General features: G+C 32.6%; 2 protein-coding genes across 2 annotated transcripts; one reads left to right on the forward strand and one right to left on the reverse strand.

The window, feature by feature from the left end:
• Positions 1-1,396: 1,396 nt before the first annotated feature.
• Positions 1,397-7,487, reverse strand: mRpS31 (mitochondrial ribosomal protein S31). The gene is made up of 6 exons (XM_088226072.1): positions 7,292-7,487; positions 6,911-7,188; positions 6,699-6,822; positions 5,531-5,710; positions 5,227-5,444; positions 1,397-1,703 (listed from the first exon to the last, which is right to left on the reverse strand). Exons 1-6 carry the CDS (start codon positions 7,324-7,326, stop codon positions 1,438-1,440), a joined length of 1,101 nt encoding a protein of 366 aa, XP_088082198.1. The 5' UTR covers positions 7,327-7,487; the 3' UTR covers positions 1,397-1,437.
• A 113-nt stretch (positions 7,488-7,600) lies between these two features.
• On the forward strand, positions 7,601-16,478 carry ERp60 (disulfide-isomerase A3). The gene is made up of 9 exons (XM_088226071.1): positions 7,601-7,889; positions 8,098-8,306; positions 8,994-9,222; positions 11,160-11,276; positions 13,099-13,231; positions 13,332-13,495; positions 13,784-14,015; positions 15,344-15,478; positions 16,239-16,478. The coding sequence occupies exons 1-9, from the start codon at positions 7,744-7,746 to the stop codon at positions 16,341-16,343; spliced, it is 1,470 nt and encodes a 489-aa protein (XP_088082197.1). The 5' UTR covers positions 7,601-7,743; the 3' UTR covers positions 16,344-16,478.
• Positions 16,479-22,559: the final 6,081 nt, after the last annotated feature.

Genomic DNA, 22,559 nt, shown 5'->3' on the forward strand with positions numbered 1-22,559 from the left:
TTTCAAGTCCTTTTTGTTGTATTCACACATTAATATTCCAACTAGACAGTGAATAAATTATTTTAAGAGCTTAACTGCAGGTATTTGCTATGGTTAAAATAACAACAATTTTTGTATCCTACAGATTGATGATGTACCTGCAGCATCTGCAGCGATCCCTTGGAATAACAAGTTCCATTTGCAATATAATGTTTTCCTTTGTACACGCTAACACCATCTACTGGATATTTAAGGAATCAGGAAGTGTTGAAAGTTTGAACTGCATCCAGTTACATACGATTTGTGAAAAAAGGTTCACGAATTGTTTTATTAAATAATAAAGCATGTGTTCCAGGTGGGACTTTGATTTTCCAAGAGGAATATCTAGGAAAAGATTAAACAGTTTGACAGCCAAAATTATTGTATTTAAAATGGTATTTATGATAGTTTAATAGTACAAAATGAGTAAATATTAGATAAAAAAGTTTCAATATAAATTCTATAAAAATTGGTGAGCTCATTTTGCATGAATTTTTTTACAATATTTTAATAGGCACTTGAATAAGTTGTTTCCTGACAGATGGTGTTATCTTAGCCTTTTTACATCGGGCAATACTACAGCCAACTTTACCGTGAAGCTTCACCATTAGGTTTAAAAAGGGTATATGCTATTCCGCTGAAGTGTAAACATATTTTTTCATAGCGCTAAACATGTCCAATTTCGAGTAAAAAAAAAAAAAAGAGTATTTGTGGGGAATTTTACTGCATGACTTTTTTAAAAATATCTGCAACCGAAGCACATAGGATTCTTGACCATGCTCTTTCGGAAACAGCGTGCAGAGATTGGTTTGGATGGTTTAAAAAAAAAAATTATAATGAGAAATAAATATTTGCATTCTTATGATTTACCCAAATATTTCAATTTTGGGGGCCATTATCAACGAGTTGTAAGTAACTCGCTATCAGAAAATGGGAACCACGTTGTGGTAGAGCGAGGTGCAAACTTCGTACCTCTGATCCGAAAGTCCGTGACACTAGAGCCATGGGACCACAACCCGGTTCAAAACGATTTTGATGTTGAAAATAAAGAACGCTTTGGTGCACTGAAAAAGTTTGAAGATTGGAACCATTACATGAAGACTCATGTCAGACGCAAAATGAACTTGCAGAATCATTAGGAGTTGATCACATAACAGTTGCCAATTGTTTAAAAGCATTAGGAATTATTGAAAAGCAAGGAAATTGGGTGCCGTACAAATTGAACCCCGAGAGATGTCGAACAAAAAACAGCAAGAACTTGTTTCAGTCCCCAATATTATTACACATTTTGGTGTGTGTATTACCAGATAATAAACTGTCAAAACTAATAAATAAAAAAACTGTATTTGGGATTAATTTAAAAGAAACAGACAAAAAAAACGTTCAATTTGATGTATTTGAAAAATATTACATTTAAATCTATTGGGACAATTCTTTGGGTTTATCACTTGATTTACCAGGCAGAGCTCCTACTTGTAAAAGCAATTCTTTTTTACTATCAAAATATTCCTTAAACCAGGCTATATGATCCCGTTTCTCCTGGATTGGCATGTAAGGATTCTTGGACAGTCCCACACATACCAACTCCATAAAATGACGAATCGGTCCTTTTCTAGGACACCATTCTAATAGATTCTCTAGGAATATATGTTCTGAAAAATGTACATCTGTTTCATCATTTAAATCTGAAATTAATATAAAATTATGTTTTATTATTAATATAAAATTTGCTGTCACATTGATATCGGGCTAGCAAAAATAAAATGTAAATCAATCAGCATAAAATTTTCATAGGCATAAAGAGTGCTGAAAGAAATGATAATACTTCCTATTGTAACAAATACCAAATTTTTAAACAATATTTAAACTAGACTATTCGGCTGCTCAAATCAACGTAAACAGGTATGTATTAAAATAGATATGGGCCGCAATTACAATGGGAAGTTAAGGATGTCATATCTTCACCGTGACGGTATAGTTGAAGATAAATTATCCCGAGCGATTACGAAGATACACTACCTTCAAGTTTTGGGGTAGGTACATCGGTATGTAACAATGGGTGAGGCATCTCACAGTACACATATCTACTCATTAAAGGTGACAAAAATTATGTTCCGCTAAGCAGTTTTTGCTTTAATTACAATTTTTTTATTATTTTGAGGTGGCCAGTTTTTTTCTTAAAAGCCTTTTTAAAATATGAGAGACAAATAAGTAATTTTCGAAGTCAAATTAAATTCTGACATAACTGTCGGTTTTAAAAACGAACGGCTAGATGCAGAGATAATGTGGCTAGATGCTGCCCTATTAACATATAAGAGCATCTAGCTGTAAAAACATTGCCACCATAAAAAAAAAAAAGATATTTTTTTTCCATCTGTATTAATATCGAGATGTGAAAAGAGCATTGTAATACTTCGGTAGGTAAATACAGACGAAGGTTAAGCATACCGTCTTGGTAATAAATTGTCAAGTCATCTAAAAATCATGTTCAAGCGAGCATTTTTTGTTTGAATTGGGATTCATTCGGAGTTTATAATCGCTTTAAAGTGGCTAATTTTTATCCCAGAAGCCTATTTAAAATATAAATAAGAACTATTTTGTATTTTAATTAAGTAAGGAATGCAGATTAAATTTTCGGCATCATTCTTTGTTTAAAGTCAACCATATGACGTCGAGATGACAAGTCGGTAGAAAATATCGAGGTAGTACAAAAGTTTAGTATACCGTCTCGGTGTGTACTGATAAAGAAAGCCTTTATAATCGTGGCCCTGGTCACTCAATACAGGGTATTCAAAATACTTAAAGGATGCAGTCCAAATTTGTTCCCTAAATCCAATTTTATTAGATATTCAAATTAATAGTATTTTATTAACTTAATGCATTATTATAATATCATCACCCTACCTTGTAAAACTCGTAATTCCACTAATGGTCAAAAATGATGTTTTGGCATTTTCTGTTAGGAGTCCAAATAATCTATAATATGTGTGTAAAACTTATACAATGTTGATTATTTAAAAAACATATGCATCTAAAAAAACTTAGCCACAATTTGCTACTGAAGTAAAAACTCTGCCCTGTACAAAATTAAGTTGAATAAAACTTATGAATTTATAAGTTAGGTCGACGATATTATAAAACTTGGTTATCAGCACTACTATCTTTATTTGACGAAAATGACTAGTTTTGGGAAAGAACTCCTCCTATCAAAGGGGTGTTATGAAACTTGTATAAAAATACCACGATGAACTAATTAACACATTGTCGTCGGGACACGGCATTTGCCGTTTTTCGCGGACTGTCGGTCAACCGCGGGACACGGCAAATGCCGTTTTTGTCGACTGTCGGTTGTTGGCGGGAAACGGCATTAAACGGGTTTGTTATCAGCGTGAAATAAAACGCCTTGAAGGGTGATTTGCTACCTGGGGTGCTAGGCGACAGTCTGTCGACGTTATTTGAGATGCCTTGTCCGGATTGGCTAGTGTGCCACTTGTAAAGGCGTCGCCAGAAATCTAGAGTTTTATGCGATCTCAATCTCCAGTTTAGTTTGAGTCATTTCACGTATTGGACTATTTTTCATACCGCACTGTTTTGTTTACTGTTTGGTATTTTCTTATTTGAATATATTAGCATTGTATAGGACGTTACCCCTACAAAAATGTCTTTACAAGCCAATGATAGTGACGATGAAGTGTATGCCGACAATTTATCTAATTGTTCATGGAATGATGACATTGAAGAGTTGTCAGACAAAGAACCGAGTGATGATGAACAAATACCAAGACCTAGAACGTTTCACCATCGCACTATTGAAAGTGATTCTGATTCGGAGACGAGCTCAGATGAGGATGTGAACGAGTGGTCATCGTTTGATAATCCTCCAGTTCTGGAATCGTTTTTAGGCCGCCGCGGTTTGAATTCAAATGTCCATTGTCCTCAAACTGTAAGTGATGCGATAGAGTTATTTATCGGTGATGATTTGTTTGAATATTTTATAAACGAATCTAATAGATATTACCACCAAAACTCACATAATTACAAATTATATAAAAAATCGGGAAAGTGGAAAAATATTACTTTGAAAGAAATGAAAAAGTTTTTGGGGCTGATTATTTTGATGGGACAAGTTCGAAAGGATATAAGGGACGAGTACTGGTCTACTGAACCAACAACCGAAACTCCTTATTTTGCTAAAACGATGTCCAGAGACCGGTTTCGGCAGATATGGAAAGCGTGGCATTTTTCTAACAATGAAGAAATCATAGATAGTTCCGACCGATTATGCAAAGTAAAACCAATTTTTGACCACTTTTTACCTAAATTTATTTATTTTTGATGATCAAATGTCAAATATGATTTCTTTGAAAATTTCGATCGAAAATATTATTTGGTTTAGAAATTGTGTCAATTTTAAGAAAGCGATATATTTTTGCGCTAATCGCGAAAAACACCCGCTATAGGCTAGAGTCTATTGTTCGAAGCGCCCGACTACAATGTGTTAAATTAATTCTAAACAAAACAAACAAATCAAGAAGAAAAGAGAGATCACTCTAGAAATTACAGTTTTGTTCTTTAAATATAATAAAAGTTAGTAATAAAGTAATTATTCATAAAATAATATTTATATTATCATATAATTTACAATAAGCTTATTTTGTGTCCTGCCAGATAAAGAATACAGTTCTGCAGGTTAAATAGAGCAAAAACCCTGTCTGCCTCGTGTAGTGGTTAGCCCATTCACCTACCATTCTTGAGGTCCTAGGTTAGATTTCTGGCAGGGTGTATGTCGTGAAATATTGATTTTAAAGGTGGTTCTACACTGCAATATTTCAATGTTCCACCAGAGCCTTGATTACTATGGGAAGTTAACATTTATCTTAAATTTTATCTACAAAGTAAAATTAAGTTATCTGTATGAAAAGCAGAATATCAATCAATTATAGGTTACCAATGAAGATACTTTAAATGTTCATGTAAATATACTCATTTTCATACGCAAATATCAGTTTTTCTTTGTAGACAGTCGAAGGTAACTCTGTTAACTTACCATTGTAATCGGGGCCCTGAAGCCTAAGACTGATCGCCTTACTTTCTATGCAATAAAAATTATCTAATATGCTGGAGTGCCAATGCAATGTATCACTGGGTGCGGATAGGGAAATGTTTATCATGACAATAAGCTAGTGATTTTAAAATGAGCAGTCATACCTTGTTCATTATCTATAGGGAACTTCCATAATTTTCCTTGATTAGTCCATAGAATCATCTTCTGAAAATAATTGGCAGGCGGATGCGTCACTATGATCCTTAGTTCATTTTCTTTGAGATAATCCCACAATTCGAGTTTTGTGCCGGTTTTGTTTGTACGTTCGGTAAATATCCCTAAAGATTCGGTTCCGAAGAGATCGATTGGTGCAACAGGACGCCTGAAATTAGAATACAATTTAATAAAGAAGATGAGTTCCGAATCATTATTACTTTTTTCACTTGTATTATTATACATATGATTTACCTGGACATATTTTGAAATGAATCTCTTTGAGGTGGAATTCTGGTGGGTAATCTAGCTCTCGACTCTGACCTGTCTCTCCCTTTAGACATTGCAATTTTGATTTCTTGCGCACGAGATGTAATTAAATTATCGTTCACAGGACCCGGTGTATGGTCTATATTCATTCCAGATATCAATTCACTATAAAAAATAATTAAATCATAATTTCCTTATTAACACCCAGTGGTGCAAAGGGCACTACATTGATACTCTAAGTGCAGAGTATCTAAATAATTTTACATGTAAGGTATGGTGATCAGTCTTAGACTCCAGGTGACAGTCCAGGGAGGGTGAAATATTGCAGTGTAGAACCACCTTTAAAACCTTCCAGGAATCTAACCGCGGACTTCAAGCACAGTAGGTAAACCAAACGCACCAATCGTTACATGAGATGATACTATGAGACTAATATCCACTGCCTTATACAAATATCAAAGGTCCAAGTTTCAAAGCCCACTCTGCTACAAGTTGATTTCCATTTCAAGCACAATCTTTTCCATCTAGTTGAAAATGGCCCGAGAAATATCTAGGTAAAAAGTCAAATATTTTTTTCTAACAATATATAAATCAAGAAGTGTATGTAAAAAAATATTACACACACCACTTTATTAAATTAGACTAACTGCAATATTTTTAACAATGGTGGATTTCCTTAAATAAAAATCATTTTGGAATTAAAAAAAATGAAATTGTTAACTATTTATTGTACCTTAATTTTATTTTTAAAAAATTAGATGACAAAATACTTTGAAAAATCGAAAAAAGATTATTCACTATCGTCCTTCCCTTGCGCATACCTCTCTGTGCCTAGTAAGTAAAATGTAGCAATTTCCAAATATTGTTAAATCAAAGTCTTTTCTTTCTCATTTTTGTACTGTATAAAAGGAGGTTACGTTGTACCAGATTTATATTTCGAGGGACATCAAGATAGATAGATAAATGCCCCAGTAGAGATGTAGATTTTTTGAGAAGAACAAACGTTTTGTCTTTCATGCTTGGCTTTTGATCGGAGATTAGCTGGTTTAAGTTATTACCTTACACATTGTGTAACATTCACCATTCTGCCGAGTTTAATGAAGTCGTTTAGTGTATAAAAAATCAGAATACTAAAAACACATTTTTTATTTACCTCCAATTTACTTGCACAGAATTTTGTATATCCAGTACCTTAGAAATTAAATCATTTTCAATAACTTTTCCCTCATTTCCCAATGATTCTGCTACTGCAGATGCAGCTTTTACCAAATCACCATCTAAAGAATTCAAGTACATTAATGGAAATTCACGGTTTCAACAAAATACCAACAGTAAAAGTAAGAGGAAAAAAAATCACTCAATTACCAGACTTTTCTGCAATAGGTTTTTGTGATAGTCTACGACTCTTTAAACCAGTGTTATCTATTACAAACTTTGATTTGAAGGTCTCAGTTCCTCGTTTAGCACTATCTTCAACCATTCCTTTTAAAATATTTTGAATTTTTTCAGAAGAATCAGTGACTGTATTTTTAGCTTCAATTTTGTCGTCGGGTAGCTTTCCATCATCAAAGGTTTTTTTCCCGGATTCAGAGGAATACTGTTTATATACGTATGATCGAATCCCCAATGTGCGCATAGGTATTCTGAAACATTACAGAATTTATGAATGGAAATAAATCGTCATTGATAGTAAATTATTGCAATATCAACACCATTATTCAACAAAAAATATTTCGTTTTAAATACCTGGGAAGCATTATCGAGCTGGTTAATAAAACCATTATTTAAAATAAGCTTTAGTTTAATATTTATGAACGATATACTGAAATTTAACCTACACTCCCGAGTTTCATGCAATTTTAAATCTGTAATCTGTACATAGATTGCATAGATGAAAGATATATTATATGCATCTGTCAAATATGGCCAGATGGGCTAGAGAAAAAAAAATATTGGCCATAAACAAATAAAATAAATAAATTGACACACAACCATAGAGTATGAGAAAGTAAAAATTATATTGTCTATGCGTCAAATAAACCAATCAGAAACAGCCACAGGTCAATTCTTTGATGTGTAAGTAATTCACTCCGACGTTAGCGATTTCAAGCGAATTGTACCAAATTGTACACGTATTTTCCTGTCACCTACTTTCTGACTAGCATTGCTGCGCCGGTACCGGCATAATTCTTTTCACGATGAAGTCTCATATTTTAGGAATTGTTCTTCTTTGTTCTTTCCTTCAATTTTGTTGTGCTGATAATGTCTTAGATTTAACTGATTCAGACTTTTCTTCGAGAGTGAAAGATTTTAAAACCGCACTAGTTATGTTTTATGCCCCATGGTAAGTTAAACCTTTACATCCGTATTTTGTATATTTATTTAGTCTTCTTTATTATATATAGTAGCTGAAAACGAATATTAAATTATGCAAAGGTAAATAAAAGTTTTTTTTTCAGTTAGTACCTACAGAAAGCCAAGTTATTGTGTTGAAAATGGTAAAAGTCAGAATTTCGATTTTTTTACATTTAGTTGCGATTTATTTATTTAAGGTGCGGTCACTGCAAAAAAATTAAGCCAGAATATGCAAAGGCTTCTGAAATCCTTAAGGATGATGATCCACCTATTGCCCTGATTAAGGTGGATTGTACTGAAGAAGGTAAAGATACTTGTGGGAAGTATTCAGTGACTGGTTACCCGACCCTCAAGATCTTCCGTAATGGAGATGTTTCTCAAGATTACAGTGGACCTCGTGAAGCAGGTATAACACATGAAAATCTTACAATAAAAATTTAATTAAATAAAACATACCCCCCCCATAATATTAGAAGGCATCCAATACAAACTATTTTTGTTCAATTTGACACAGACTTCAACTCATGCATGTATGTTAAGCTAATTTATGCGTAAAACTTAAAACTGCCTACCAAAATACTTTTTTTAATGATGGACGCAATACATCAATTCAAACATTGTGCTCTTGAACGTTTTTTTGTAATGAATTGAAACAGGTCCATAGACACATTAATTATATTGTTTTGTGTCCGTACTGTAGAGATATAAATAACTAATTTGTATTGAAGCTCTACAAATATTTGTTTAAGATAAAACAGATTTGATTTATTATTTATTTTAAGCGATTTATATACTTAACCCCCATTGAAAATTAAAAAATGAATTCCTCATGGTAAAATTAATCTTTTCCATGAATGTTGATAACTCATTATCTGAAAAAGTACACCTTAATAAATATTCATAATATATATTGCATCATAAATAAAAAATGAAATCAATTAAGATAACTTATTTTGTATTGACTGATTTTTAAATCTTTTCATTCTTCTTCTTTGTTTCTTTTCTTTCGACCGTCACTAATTGAAAGTTCCATCGATCCTGGGCCATATTTACAGACGTATTTTAATATTCAAATATATGTATTATTATTCAGGCGGCATTGTGAAATATATGAGAGCTCAAGCTGGACCCAGCTCTACCACCCTCAACACCCAGGCAGATTTGGACAAATTTCTTTCCAGTAACGATGTCGCTGTTGTCGGTCTCTTCGAAGCAGAGTCCGACCTCAAGGTTGCTTTCCTGTCCATGGCTGATAAGCTGAAAGAGAAAGTCCGATTTGGTCACACTAGTGACCCAGCTGTACTGAAAGCACAAGGAAAAACGTATGTTCCCGATACTCTTGAGAGTGTCTTATTTGTTAACATTTTATATATGTTTGGATAATTTATATAGCGCCATTTTTTGTGAAAATCACCTCAAGGGCGCAAGTATTATCATTGGTGTACCGATGAAACCTTGAGAGTAATATATGTATTGAAAAATAATTATTTTAAAAAATAGCACACTACCGCTATAAGAGCCTCCCATACGGACAGAAATCACAGATTGCAGCAAACCAATAGGCCGTAGGTACTCAGGTCGAGAATCGCAAGCGCAGCGACGAAACCGTCCGCTAAACCAAAAAGATTTTTTAAAAAATATCTGGTAAATGGTATTGATGGTTTTCACCAGAAAATTATTTTTTGATTAGTACATTTAGTGGGTTTTTATATATGCTTACTTTGAAACTATACCTCAGAGAGTTTACAGTATATAATCAGTTGATAAAGCTAAAAAAATTACATATAACTGAATGTCTAACTTGTTTTCTCAAATTTTGTCATACCGACATTATAATCAAAAGCCGAAGAATAATTTTTAAAAAAGGAATCTACTGTTATGTTCAAATATGACCAGAATTGGTAATTTGAAAAAACAACACTTAAGACATTGATTTTTTTTTTTCATCTTAAGGTTGGTAGGACTGTCATAGACATGACTGGAGAGATGAAACACGATTAGTGAGTTTTTTTATGAATTTGAGTTGAACATGCCAATTTGTAAGTTTTTATTGTACATTATCAGTCGTCAACAAAGTGGTCAAAAAGTTTTGGATCTGACGGAAGAGACATGATTATTCAATAAGAAAAGTGTCCTACTGTCCAGTTTTTCAATCTTTAGTGCGGTCTATCGTGTAGTTTATTTGTGGCAGCTGTGTAAACGAGTTGATCTTTAGTGTGTTCTGCGAATTTTGCTTAATTTTCTTCAAAAAGATCAACGCAAATCTGTTGTTGAAGAGATACTTTCTATAAACAACACCGCTGTTCAGCGCATCATTACGGGTGATGAGACGTGGATGTGTTAATATGAGTCTATAACCTTCGGCGAGGCGCTTGCCAACTAAGCCAAAACCCCAAAAACCAAGCCATGTCACTCAAAAATCAAGGGTGTTGACTGTTTTGTTTTCACATAGTGTGAGAACGTTCCTAGAAAAAGGCCAGATTAATGGAAAAATAATTCTTGGTTTCACACATCCCTCCTTGTACGCGATTTTTTGGCCAAAAACAATGCAAAAGTCATTCCCCATGCACCATATTAACCTGATTTGACTATTAAGGTGATAAAAAAAATTCGCAGAGGGAGCTAAAAGCCCTTCTTAAATCGCCCCATGAGAAGTACTATGAAAATTGGAAAAAACTTTGGCAAATGTGTATTGCCTCTAATTGTGATTACTTTGAAGGGGATAAAATAAATATTAAATACTTCAGCAAATTTTTTTTTTTCTCAAATATGCTTTGCATATATTAGCCAAATAGATTCCCATTTATATTACTTGGGGTCGTACTTATAAACCTGGTAGAAATTTCTACTACTATGCCTAGGCATAACTTTGTACCTAGTTTATAAGTAAGGCCCTTACAATGTTTATTTTGCTCACTTACCTAGTTATTTCAACTCAAAAAAGCCAATTATTTTAAAAAGAAGGAATATTACTTTTTAAATATAAATAATGGGGAACTAGAAATGAAACAATACTCTGTAAAAATATTGAAATGATATTTTTTACCAAAACTCAACTGTGTATAATGTAGTAAGTATGTATATCTGATCAAAAGTTATCTCTTTTTACTTCTCCTTTTCTATGATCTACTTCTTTATCCAAATCTGTCTGTTTTTGAACTCTCCAACTATATACTAAATATATGTATAATAATATGATATTAAAATAGTTACTACATCAGTATTGGTTCTCAACTAATTTTACTTTTATTCTTCACAGAGATGCAATCGTTCTCTTCAGACCCCAACACCTTTCCAATAAGTTTGAAGATGATTCCGTTGCTTACTCAGGATCTGCTGATTCAGGAAACATCAATACATTCATAACTAAGAATTAGTAAGTATTATTTATAAACTCTGAAATTTTATTGTTATTATTTTATCATAATGGATAAGATAGGAAGATAAAACTATTAAATAATATAATGAGGGTATTACTTGTAAACTCGGCAAAATCCAAAATCTTAAAAAAATGTGATATAAATTTAAACTTATTCGGATTATAATTGTTTATAGTTATAGGGAAATGTCACTTTTAAAATAAAATGAAAATAAGGGTCTATGAAATACTGTAAAGTAAAAAAATATTTTTTTGTATTTGGTAACATAAAAAATATTTTTCAATTCCTGCAAAAACAGTTCATTGTATTTGTAACGCCCCTAATGCGTCATGATTCAGTTAAATGTTGACCTTTGGTTGTGACCGTTTAAATTTAAATAGAACGTCGTCAAAAATCTTGACATCACAATTGTCAAAATCAAACATGTAGCGTTTTTTTTTTCAAAAAATTATAAATGAAAACACTTTCCCACAATATCCATGTTGATTTTGGAAATACAATTCATTTTTCTAAATGCATTTCACATATTTTTATTGGTATTTGTAGCATGTGATATTTCCTTCTTATAACATTGTCAGTGCAAAATACGGCTTTATTTGCGAGAATTTGACTTTCAAATTATTGGGTATGTTGCAAACATGGCAACCTCTACATAAGTATTGCAAAGTTGGCAATCTCCAGAATTAAATAAATTATTTCACTATTGTTTGTTGGCGTAATCATGATTATATTATCGCTAGTTCCACATATAGAATATCAACTAGTAAAATTTGAAATATAAATAAAAAAGCTAAAACTATCATTTTGTCAATTTTTTGTGATTTGCTCAAAATAAAGAAAGATGAATTTGGTCGGGTTTGCAAATAGTTTATTATTAATTATATTTATTACTATTTTTTTTATTATTGATAAAACAAACATTAGCTTTCCTGTAATTTACCCGAACACCATTTTTTTTAGTCGTTAATAACAGCTTACTAAAATGATGTGGTAGAACTTAGTTCGAACGTTGAACCTTCTGATCCGGAATACCCACTGGACCACAACCTGTCTTAAGAATCAAAGAAGTATTTTTATGATTTACCCAAATATTTAAATTTTGGGGCCATTTTCAACTAATTGTGAATAACTCGAAGCTATAAAATGGAATTCAAATTGCAATAGAGCAGAGTTCAAACCTCGGACCTCTGATCCATGAGTCCGTGACACTACCATGGGATCACAACCCTATAATATTGGTCCTCCTCTTGGTCTTGAGGTTATTGTGTTTTCTTACCATGCACGGGGCTAGGGTTTGGTTTCCAGCAAAGTTTGCATGAATGATTCATTTTAAACGATGTTTATTGTCTCTGCACTAGCACCTAATCATTTTACCTTCATGTAACAAATGACCAAAATATTATTTGATTTCAGTACCAATCCAATGCTTTATGCACCATTGGATGTGAATAGGAAATGGATCTTGAATATTTTTAATTAAAACACCACTTTTATGCATGTTGTTATTGATACAATTTCATTTTCAAAAATGAATCTTAAACATTTATTTTTAAATATACGGAAGATATTACAGAACCTATTGAAATATAAATTATGTGTGTGCATAATCGAACGTTGATGTTAACAGTTTATTTCTGGAAACACAATAATTTCTCAAGTGTGTGTTATCATTTTTCAACAAAAAAATACTCTGATAAAAAAGATTTACATAATTTTTTAGGATTAGATCGTTATCTTAATGGCAAAATTTTGTGTTGTTCTGTAGAATATACAATATTTTATTTATTTATTTTATTAAATCTTGTATTTCTATTATAGTCATGGCTTGGTTGGACATCGTGTGAGGGACAATTTGTCAGATTTCAAGAAACCACTTGTTATTGCTTACTACAGCGTAGATTATATTAAAAATGTCAAAGGAACAAATTACTGGAGGAATAGAATCTTAAAGGTAATAAACATCTCATTCAATTTTAGGTTTTTTGAAATCCGAAACTTTCCTTTACAAAAAAGTCAACTTGGCTTAAATAATATAATAATTTTGTCTTCAGGTAGCCAAGGAGTTTTCTGATGATTTCACCTTTGCTATCAGCTCTAAGGACGACTTTACTCATGAATTAAATGAATTTGGTTTGGACTATGTGAAGGGTGATAAACCAGTAATTCTGGCACACAATGCTGCTGAACAGAAATTCATCATGTCTGAGGAATTCAGGTACTTAATTTTAACATGTTCATTTTATTTTATAACATGAAAATTATAGTTTTTATGGTGCTTTTGAAATAATTCTGAAATTTCGATGCATTATACCAACTGTTGAAAACAATAAATAATACTAGAATATTATAATAATACATGTTTTGTTTCTTCATTTTGTCATTTTTTGTCACATTTACATTCTTTACTTGATTTATAAAAAATATTGAAGCAAATTGTGTTTCAATATTAAATACATATGACTGTAAAAAAATTTATAAAATAAATATATTTATCATTTTTCAGTATTGAAAACTTCCAATCTTTCTTGAATAAATTGACGAATGATGAACTGACCCCATACCTCAAATCTGAACCAATTCCTGATTCAAATGATGGGCCGGTTAAAGTGGCTGTTGGAAAGAACTTTAATGAAATTGTTTTTGAAAATGGAAAAGATACGCTCATTGAGTTTTACGCTCCATGGTGTGGACATTGCAAAAAACTTACTCCTATTTATGATGAGCTCGGAGAAAAGGTATGTTAATAATGACATTATGCTTAATAGCGTCTTTTCATGTTTTATTAATTATTGTTGTTTTTAAATAAGTCAAAAGAACAATAATAACATGTGACGTTTAAAATAGGCATGTTTTGAATTACCCGAAAATGAGACATTTCGCGCCCTGTAGGACAAACGGCCCGTATGACATTTTGGTGCCAAACTTGTACGCAATGTTTATTAGAAGCGCAGTCGGCAGTCAACGCATGATGTCAAAATGACGTTATGCCAACTGCGGGCCGTTTTGTATGTGCAAATTTTTAAACCAGAAAACTATAAATGAAAACTTGTTTTGAATACATTGATAGTTATATCATTAGAATCATGAAAATCCTTGCTAAATATAAATAATATTTTTAACGTTATTCCTGGCTTGTGAAAATACCCTATTCCTCTTCTATTTTAAAATTGCATTGTTCAAGCAATAATTTTTTTAAATACAGTCAAACCTCATTTACATGGTGAATAAGATACAGTACTTGGTTGTGTAGCACGAGCGTAGCGGCGATGATAGATAGAAGTAACTGCACTTGAACTACATGCTGGAGCTGAGCAAACTGCACTGATCTTGTTGGGCTGGCTGAATGAGCTGACTGACGTTGGCTGCGTCCTCTGGTCTCTTTATAGACGACGTTCCTTTGTAGTTCATTTCTTCATAGTAGGGACGATGTGAATGTACTGTAGAACGATGCCCTCCGATTTCATGTGAAGTACTCAGAGTTGCATTTTACAAATGTATAGGATTCGATTGAAAATGATGACATTGCATCGTCGGTCATTAGTCTATTTTAGGTGAACTAATTTAACACGTGTGTGTCATCGACTATGGACCCTACACATATAAATAAAATTTCCCCTTATTTATGAAAAGTATAATCGTATTTATTTTATGCTAATGCAAATTGCTTAAAAATAAAAAAAACAGATTGTAATATTATTTGAAAAAATACAATATATTAAAATAGTTTTAATGAAATAATTGAAAATAGGTCAACATATTCAACATCCCCAATTATGTCAGTTTTTTCTGGCAGTATATTTACATATAATTCCGGAACATTAATTTTATTTTTAAGTGATTCAATTTTTCCATGCATTTTTAATTTCCTGAATTTAATATTTTTCTCAGATTTACACATTTTTTTGTCGCTCCCTTGAAAAATGTAATTGGATTCTACTGTTATATATTATAATATATTGCTGATTTTTTGGCAATGATAATTTAGCCCTGCCAGATAACTACTTTAGTTTCAAAGCCTTTCATACAGCACTTATGTATTAAATAAATTTTGTTTGACCTACAGATGAAAGATGAGGACGTAGAGATTGTGAAGATTGATGCTTCTAATAATGATGTTCCTCCCACATTCCAAGTTCGTGGTTTCCCAACTCTGTATTGGGCTCCCAAGAACAGCAAAAATAATCCAGTTTCCTATGAGGTATGCACATTAGTTATTTACACTCTAGCTTTTATTTAAACGTAGAAAACAAGAATAACATTGAATTTTTTCACCAATAAGAAAATTTCCCATCAATGATGGTTTTCTGATATCGACCACCAGTCAAGTAATAACAAAGATTGATTGTGTTTTATGTACAATAATTATTCTTCAGTTTGGTTTCCGGCATTGTTCACATGAAATATTTTTTTAATGTAAACTATGACTTGCTCAGAGACATCTCTCCTTTATCACACCGAGAGTTGGATGAGCATCGATTAAGCTCTCAAAAACAAAATTCAAATTTCAATAGAAAGGTTCAGGACTGGATCAAAAGTAGGGATTTGAGTTGAAGACTGGATGATTTTTCAATGATTTATGATGTTGCAGTTATTTAATGTGAAAATATTTGTCATTGTTCTTTCTCTATTGATATATTGTGATGTGTTATTTTTTAGTGATTTATTATTGTACTAGTACATTATTCGTCCCAACTCAACACGGACTAGTCCCGTGGAGTTGGGATTTTTGTCCACATAAATGTAAACATGTCAATTAAGCATAAGACTGATTTTCTTACCTTCATGTAACAAAAATGATCAGGATATGCTGTGGTTGGTGTACCAAAGAATCTCCGTATGCCCCACTAGGCGTGGAAAGGGAATGATAATTATGATGATACTTCTATATGTACATAAAAAAGATTGATTAACTATGATTTTTGACTAATAAATATGTTGAATCTTGTTTTATTTTCCAGGGTGGTCGTGAATTGGATGATTTCATTAAGTATATTGCAAAACAAGCTACTGTAGAACTTAAGGGATATGACAGAAAAGGAAATGTGAAGAAGACTGAACTGTAAAGTTTCATTAATTATTGGTAACATTTACCAGAATAATGTAAAACATATTCTCAAAGTAGTTGTAAGAAAAATAATACAGGAGGTGAGTGTCCCGGTACCGGTTGTCAATTTTCAGTTACAAATACTGTTTGAAAAGATCTTATGGATTACTTTTTTATTATTTAATAATGAAATAAAAATATTAATAAAAAATATTGTTTTTTTTTTTAAGTAACGCATGTTTTGTAAATTTGTGGATAAAACTTTGCCTAATGCGAGTAATCACTCTGGCAAAAGTCTGCCCTGTTCTGCCCGGAAACTCTGTTCCACAGTCCTGTCTCGAATATTACGTGGCCAGGATTAAAATCAAATGTAGCAAGTGGTACTTTCTCCATTCATTATAGGCCACAGATATGAAATTTTACAAACTTTTATGATTGTTAATAGTTTTCTGTTCTAGTTCGACTGATTTCTGAGTTCATTATCAGGTCGGTCCAAGACATCTTAAGTGTTCTGCGATGTAACTACATCTTAAAATTTTCCAGCCTGTTCCTAGTGTTCACCTTCAGAGTCTTAAGTCTCAAAGCTATACAACAATACAGACCACACATAACACTTCACCATTCTTTGCCTGATTTTTAAGTTCAGATTATCATTGCAGAAGGGGGATTTCATGTTGTTAACTTTTGCTGCCTCAATTCTGCATTTAATTTCTACATCTAGTCTCTGTTAGAATGCTGCCAAAGTATTTAAACTTGTCCACCTTTTCAATGTGACTACCCTTTAATTGGAGAGAAAATGCGGAGTAGTCAAGTAGGCCAAATATTATCCATTTTATTTTACCAACATTAATTGTTAGACCCAGTTGTTCGCCAAATGCATACACACCACTTAAAAGCTCCTGAAAATCGGTACCAGTATCCGCCAGCGCAACAGTGTCGACAGCGTACCTGATATTGTTGCTTACAACTCTATTGATCTTCGGACCTCTTTCATTGTTGTTAGGCGCTTTCTTAAAAACATGGTCAGAATACAAGTTGAAAAGCAAGGGGAGAAGAGTACAACCTTGCCGCACTCCCCGCTTAATGAGTATTGCATCTGATTTCAGCCGTTTGGTACCCATATATGTTCTAGATAAACATTTAGTCGGGTGTCTATATTACACTCCCTTAACATTTCCATCAAAACAGTATGTTTCACCCTATGAAATGCATTCTGTCAAATAAATACCGGGACTGAGAAATTTCAAAGGCCCGCGTAAATGGTTTCTCAGATTATTTTTTTCGCTAAGTTGACACAACTACTCTATATTGACACTGAGTTTGAGTGCTATCTGTCATTTAGATTGTTGTCAGCAGTCAAAAACATTGGTTGTATTTAATTGCGTGTTGCGATTTTTACTATGGAGAAAAAGAATTGTACAAAGAATTCATCTTAAATTTTGTGTTGCGAACTAAATTTCGGGTTCAGATGCCTTGAAAATGTTGCAGAAAGCCTACTATATCTACTATGAAAGCCTACTATGTGACTACTATATCATAACAAGAGCATTTGTGGTACAAAGAGGGTAGTGAAGTCGTTGAAGACTCGCCTCGTCCTGGATGTCCTTCAACATTGAATACTGAAGAAAACATCGACTAAACATCTCTCGAAACCGGTTCGAATAATTTTGGTTGATGTTGTGGGCATGAGACGTGTCTGTGTGAAACTGAAAAAAACCACATCAAAGTAGTTTAAAATGCTCACTGTTTTCTTCAATATTCATGGTATTGTGCATTCGGAATTTCTTCTTGACGACCAAACAGTGAATAAACAATATTATAGGAGCGTTATGAGACGTTTGTGAGCAACAGCACAGAAAAAGGCCAGATTTGTGGAAGAACAACTCTTGGATATTGCACCCTGATAATGTCAGTCTCACAAAGCCATTGTGAATTAATTTTTTAACGAAAACTCAACGAATGTCATCGATCAAATCCCGTATTCGACTTCGCTCCCTGTGACTTTTTTGCTCCCCAAACTTAAATTACCGCTTTGTGGAACTTGTTTTGATTCTATTGAAGACATAAAACAAAATACGCAGAGGGAACTCAAGGCGATTCTGGAGTATGCCTAGAAAAGGTGCACGGCTGACTGGATTGTTCGTCAGAAAAAAATGTATCGCTTCAGAAATAGTCTATTTTGAGGGAGATTCAATAAATTTGGAAGAATAAAAAATAGGCTTAAAAAATATAATTAACAACAGAGTATGAATAAAAAGATCAATATTTTTTGTAAAATGAATGTAATAATCTGTAAGGGTTAATTAAAGTTTTAAGGAAAAACAAAAATTTAATCAATTATTGATTTGTTGTTTTTTGACTCAGTCCCGGTATTTATTTAAAAGAATGTATAATGTAAAAACATGCAAAAATCGCCTTTCTCCGATCACGTCACTTCTGCAGCAAAACATTGACAGTTGACATTTACATAATAATAAATTAATAAAATTATCAGAATATGTATTCTTGTTTTCTACTTGAGTTGCATCAAAATCAATCAAAATATTATACAACATGTGATTCAATATGAGAAGGATGTCCTTTCTCTTTCAGCATTGATAAAAAATTTAATTTATTTTTTTATTATATACAATTCCATTACTAAGCAATGAAGAAGTTCAGTGCTATGGGATATTGGATATAAAAATGTTTTCTTACACGCAGTATGAATTAGAGCATTTCATTGTACAGCAAGGTTTCTCAAAAATGTATGAAAAAATGAACTTCTTTGAAACAACACAGGTTCACGTGAACACATTTACAATAACCAATCAATTATAGCATTGATAGATTTCTGGTTTCCAGGTAGCCACGTTTTTTGACGTGTAGTGAGTTTTGACAGGTACGAGGTTCTACTTTTAAATGGAAAACTCGCTAACATTAACTCGTGACGTCATGGGTAGTATAACTACAAAACTTTAAAAAAGCATAGCGATGATAATATGATACATAATTATTATTTTTTTTATGTTGGCTTAGTTGATAGTCTATAAAAAATATTAAAAAATGTTTCCTTATTGCAATTGAAATAAAATACTATTTAGAATGAACAAAATTGAACTTACACTCTCAGATTTGACTATTTTTGACCCAACGTAAGAACGACCTGCGTCCGCGCATGTCCCGCCTCCTCCCCCACTACTAACTTAATATATTTAATCGTGATTAAATCATTAATTTTACTTAAATTTTAATTACCTATTCACAATTAAAAAAATTATAGCAATTAAAACATTTAATGATAGTAATAATTAAGATGGTTATAGTATTAGAATATAAATATTACATTTTATGTGGCACCAGATTTATCAAATTGCCATTAAAAAAAAAAAAAATCCTCAAGTGACCCATTTGAAACATTGAAAGATAATGAATCATCATTATTATCCTTAAGTTCATCAACAATATGATTGACATTCCAAAATTTTTGCTCAGTACCAATAATATGTCTAACAAAATTATTCCAATGGTCTGGTGTAACTCTTTCAATACATTCTTGCATAAGTGTTCTCACATCGCTTCTATTGAATGTGGTATTGTTAACTTTTACGTGGTGTTTTACCATCACCACACCAATTCAATTTGGTTTTATTCGCAATTATAAGTGGTAATCGAAGCACAGTTTTATTTGCTTCGCTTGCAGTGACATCTACCACAAACTTGTCATATGTCCCCCTGTACGAGCTGACAACTCCCAATAATTCCGCTTTAATCATTGTTGTTCAACATTAATTTCTCCTTTGTCTTCGAGCCTTTTAATAATGTCACATTTTTTCCATCACTTATTTGGAAGCTTGTCCAATTTGACAGAGTGATATGGAGCATTATCCATAACGATGCAGCAATTTTCTTCCAGTGAAGACAAAATATTTTCAAACCACTCCAAAAACGTTTCTCTGTTCATTTTGTTGTGATAGTCTGGAGATTTTTTTTAATTAAATAATTAACAAACCATTCAGAACAAATCCTGCGGCACTTCCAATATGTAACACTATTAACCCTTTTCCCTTACCCGTTGGATTAGGGGGTCTCACGGAAAAGCCACGTGCGAAAGCTTCTCATCTCGATTTAACGGTATTATCAACCTAGTTTTTTACTATACATCTCCTGCATTTATCAAAGTCTCATCAAGGTAGTATATTATACGACCTTCCCTACGGTATCTCTCGAAAGATCTTAAATATTCTCTACGCCAAAGAATTAGGTCTTCCCACTCAGTCAATAATCTGTCCCGTTTTTTATTATAATATTGGAAACCTAATTCTTTGATTACTTTATGGAAAGTGCTACACTTGAAATTTGGTAAAGAATCATCGTTATTGACAGCCTGCAAAACTTTGTTTATTGTAGGACTTTTTTTTACAAATAAAAAGAGTGAACCTTCGATCTAATTGCGTTTTTATCGAAATCATCGATTGTCGAAAATATGCTCAATCGCCGTCTCTTTTTATTTGGCGATTTAACTTCACTGGTTCTTAAATATCGTAACAAAGTATCGGAATGCACCCCAATACCAGTCTGCTCACAAATTGTGTGAATGGCACAAGTTTGCGAGATATCAGGGTTCTCAGATATTATTTTTTAATATATATTAATAATCATAATGCGTTAAAATTTTTACCACCTATTAAAATTAATCAACACCATCATTTTATATAGAACAGTATCCATATCATTAATTTATAAAAATGCATCATTGCAACAATTCAAATGCTTACCTGTCCTCTTTTGTTCTTGACAATAGTGAATTTGAAAATATCGGTTGAACATCCATTTTATCTCAGGGTCTGAATGGGTTAATATCTTGTAAAGCAAGCGCTACGAGACAGTCGACGAGTTAATGATGTATTATACTCGTAGAATAGACGTCGTAGCCTTGAGCACCGCGGGTGAAGCTAACGTATCGGGGGAAGAGGTATGCGCAGGATGAACCAAATTTCATACTGTAGTCGGTTGATCTTATTTTGGATCGAGAATAGTTGCGAGTATTGCAATGGCCATCAAATAGTTTTTTCTGTTAAATTATATTGATTCAATACATAAAAATAGTGTATAATGTTTTAAAGACTAAAATATTTTATCACAAATAATAATACTAGCTTTTACCCGCGGCTCACTCACGTGGTATTAGGGAGAAATTAATTAGAAGTGTTGTTAATCAATAAGAGTTTTTGGTTATCAATAAAAAAATTCCTAGCAATATTTCGAGTTTTTCCAAATTTTTGTAGACAAGGACTGGATTCAACTCCCTGGGGAGCTGTTTACAACCGAGATGAAGAACTGTGGATGCCTGGACTTCTATATTACCTTCTCTAAAATTTTCTTCATCTCGGTTGTAATATGTTAAGAATTTTCCTGATGGAACGATAATTCTATGGATATATTTCAATAGAATTTAAATTAGCATGGTCTTCCAACTATGGCTATGAAAGAAATACGATGATCCGCTAGTCGGCTAGTCGGCTAGTCGGCTAGTCGATGGTGACGTAGCATCGTTATTCTGTTCACAAACCCAAAATCCTACTACAAAACTAAAACTAAAAGCATTCATTTCAAATTGATTCCTTTTGACATCCCACTTTACCGCCTACTAATTTTCAAACAATGTTACTCATTGTTGCTATATTTAATTATTTTTTATGTTGATTTAATTTTTTGTGATGAAAATAAAGTAGCTTGTTTTACTAACCATCTCTCCAGCTATCCCTGTGCAAAAAATCAAGTTGATCAGTCGCTCTGTTGAGACGTGAAGGACACACACGGTTGGAGAACCGTCAATTGATACAGTGTACTTTTTACCCAAAAAAAAAATTTCTTATTTAACGACAAAACAAATTAATTAGCTTTCTCCTTAATACCATGCGAGCGAAGGCCCGGTTAAAAGTTGATTCAGTAGCTTGACGCTGTGCTTGCTCTCGTCTTCTGAGTTTGGCATCTTTACGAGACTCTTGATTTCCTATTCGTATGTCATTATTCGGAAAATATAGTGCGAATCACTACTTCTAATCGAATTTATGTATTAAAATAAATCAAAGATATTATTTATGTATATTTAACATACATTTTATTTTAATTGTGCGAACAATAGGCAAAATCTATAGCAACTGTGGCGCTATTGTCAATTCTACAAATAAATTAATATGATGTTGCACCACTCTTTCGTACTATTTTTACACCTGTTTTATTTTGAATGTAG

Source organism: Micrasema longulum, unplaced genomic scaffold (genome assembly GCF_059751315.1).
Source record: "Micrasema longulum isolate JH-2025_06_02 unplaced genomic scaffold, ASM5975131v1 h1tg000406l, whole genome shotgun sequence".
NCBI classification, from domain to species: domain Eukaryota; kingdom Metazoa; phylum Arthropoda; class Insecta; order Trichoptera; family Brachycentridae; genus Micrasema; species Micrasema longulum.

What these genes read in the sequence shown, in the direction of transcription:
- mRpS31 (XM_088226072.1), bottom strand. Translation starts at nt 7,326, where the DNA reads ATGGTTTTATTAACCAGCTCGATAATGCTTCCCAG. An exon ending in TCATTTCAAAATATGTCCAG is followed by an intron (nt 5,445 to 5,530) that starts GTAAATCATATG and finishes TTCTAATTTCAG; the next exon opens with GCGTCCTGTTGCACCAATCG. An exon ending in CCCTATAGATAATGAACAAG is followed by an intron (nt 1,704 to 5,226) that starts GTATGACTGCTC and finishes TATTAATTTCAG; the next exon opens with ATTTAAATGATGAAACAGAT.
- ERp60 (XM_088226071.1), top strand. Translation starts at nt 7,744, where the DNA reads ATGAAGTCTCATATTTTAGGAATTGTTCTTCTTTGTTCTTTCCTTCAA. An exon ending in ACATTCATAACTAAGAATTA is followed by an intron (nt 11,277 to 13,098) that starts GTAAGTATTATT and finishes TTTCTATTATAG; the next exon opens with TCATGGCTTGGTTGGACATC. An exon ending in ATCATGTCTGAGGAATTCAG is followed by an intron (nt 13,496 to 13,783) that starts GTACTTAATTTT and finishes ATCATTTTTCAG; the next exon opens with TATTGAAAACTTCCAATCTT.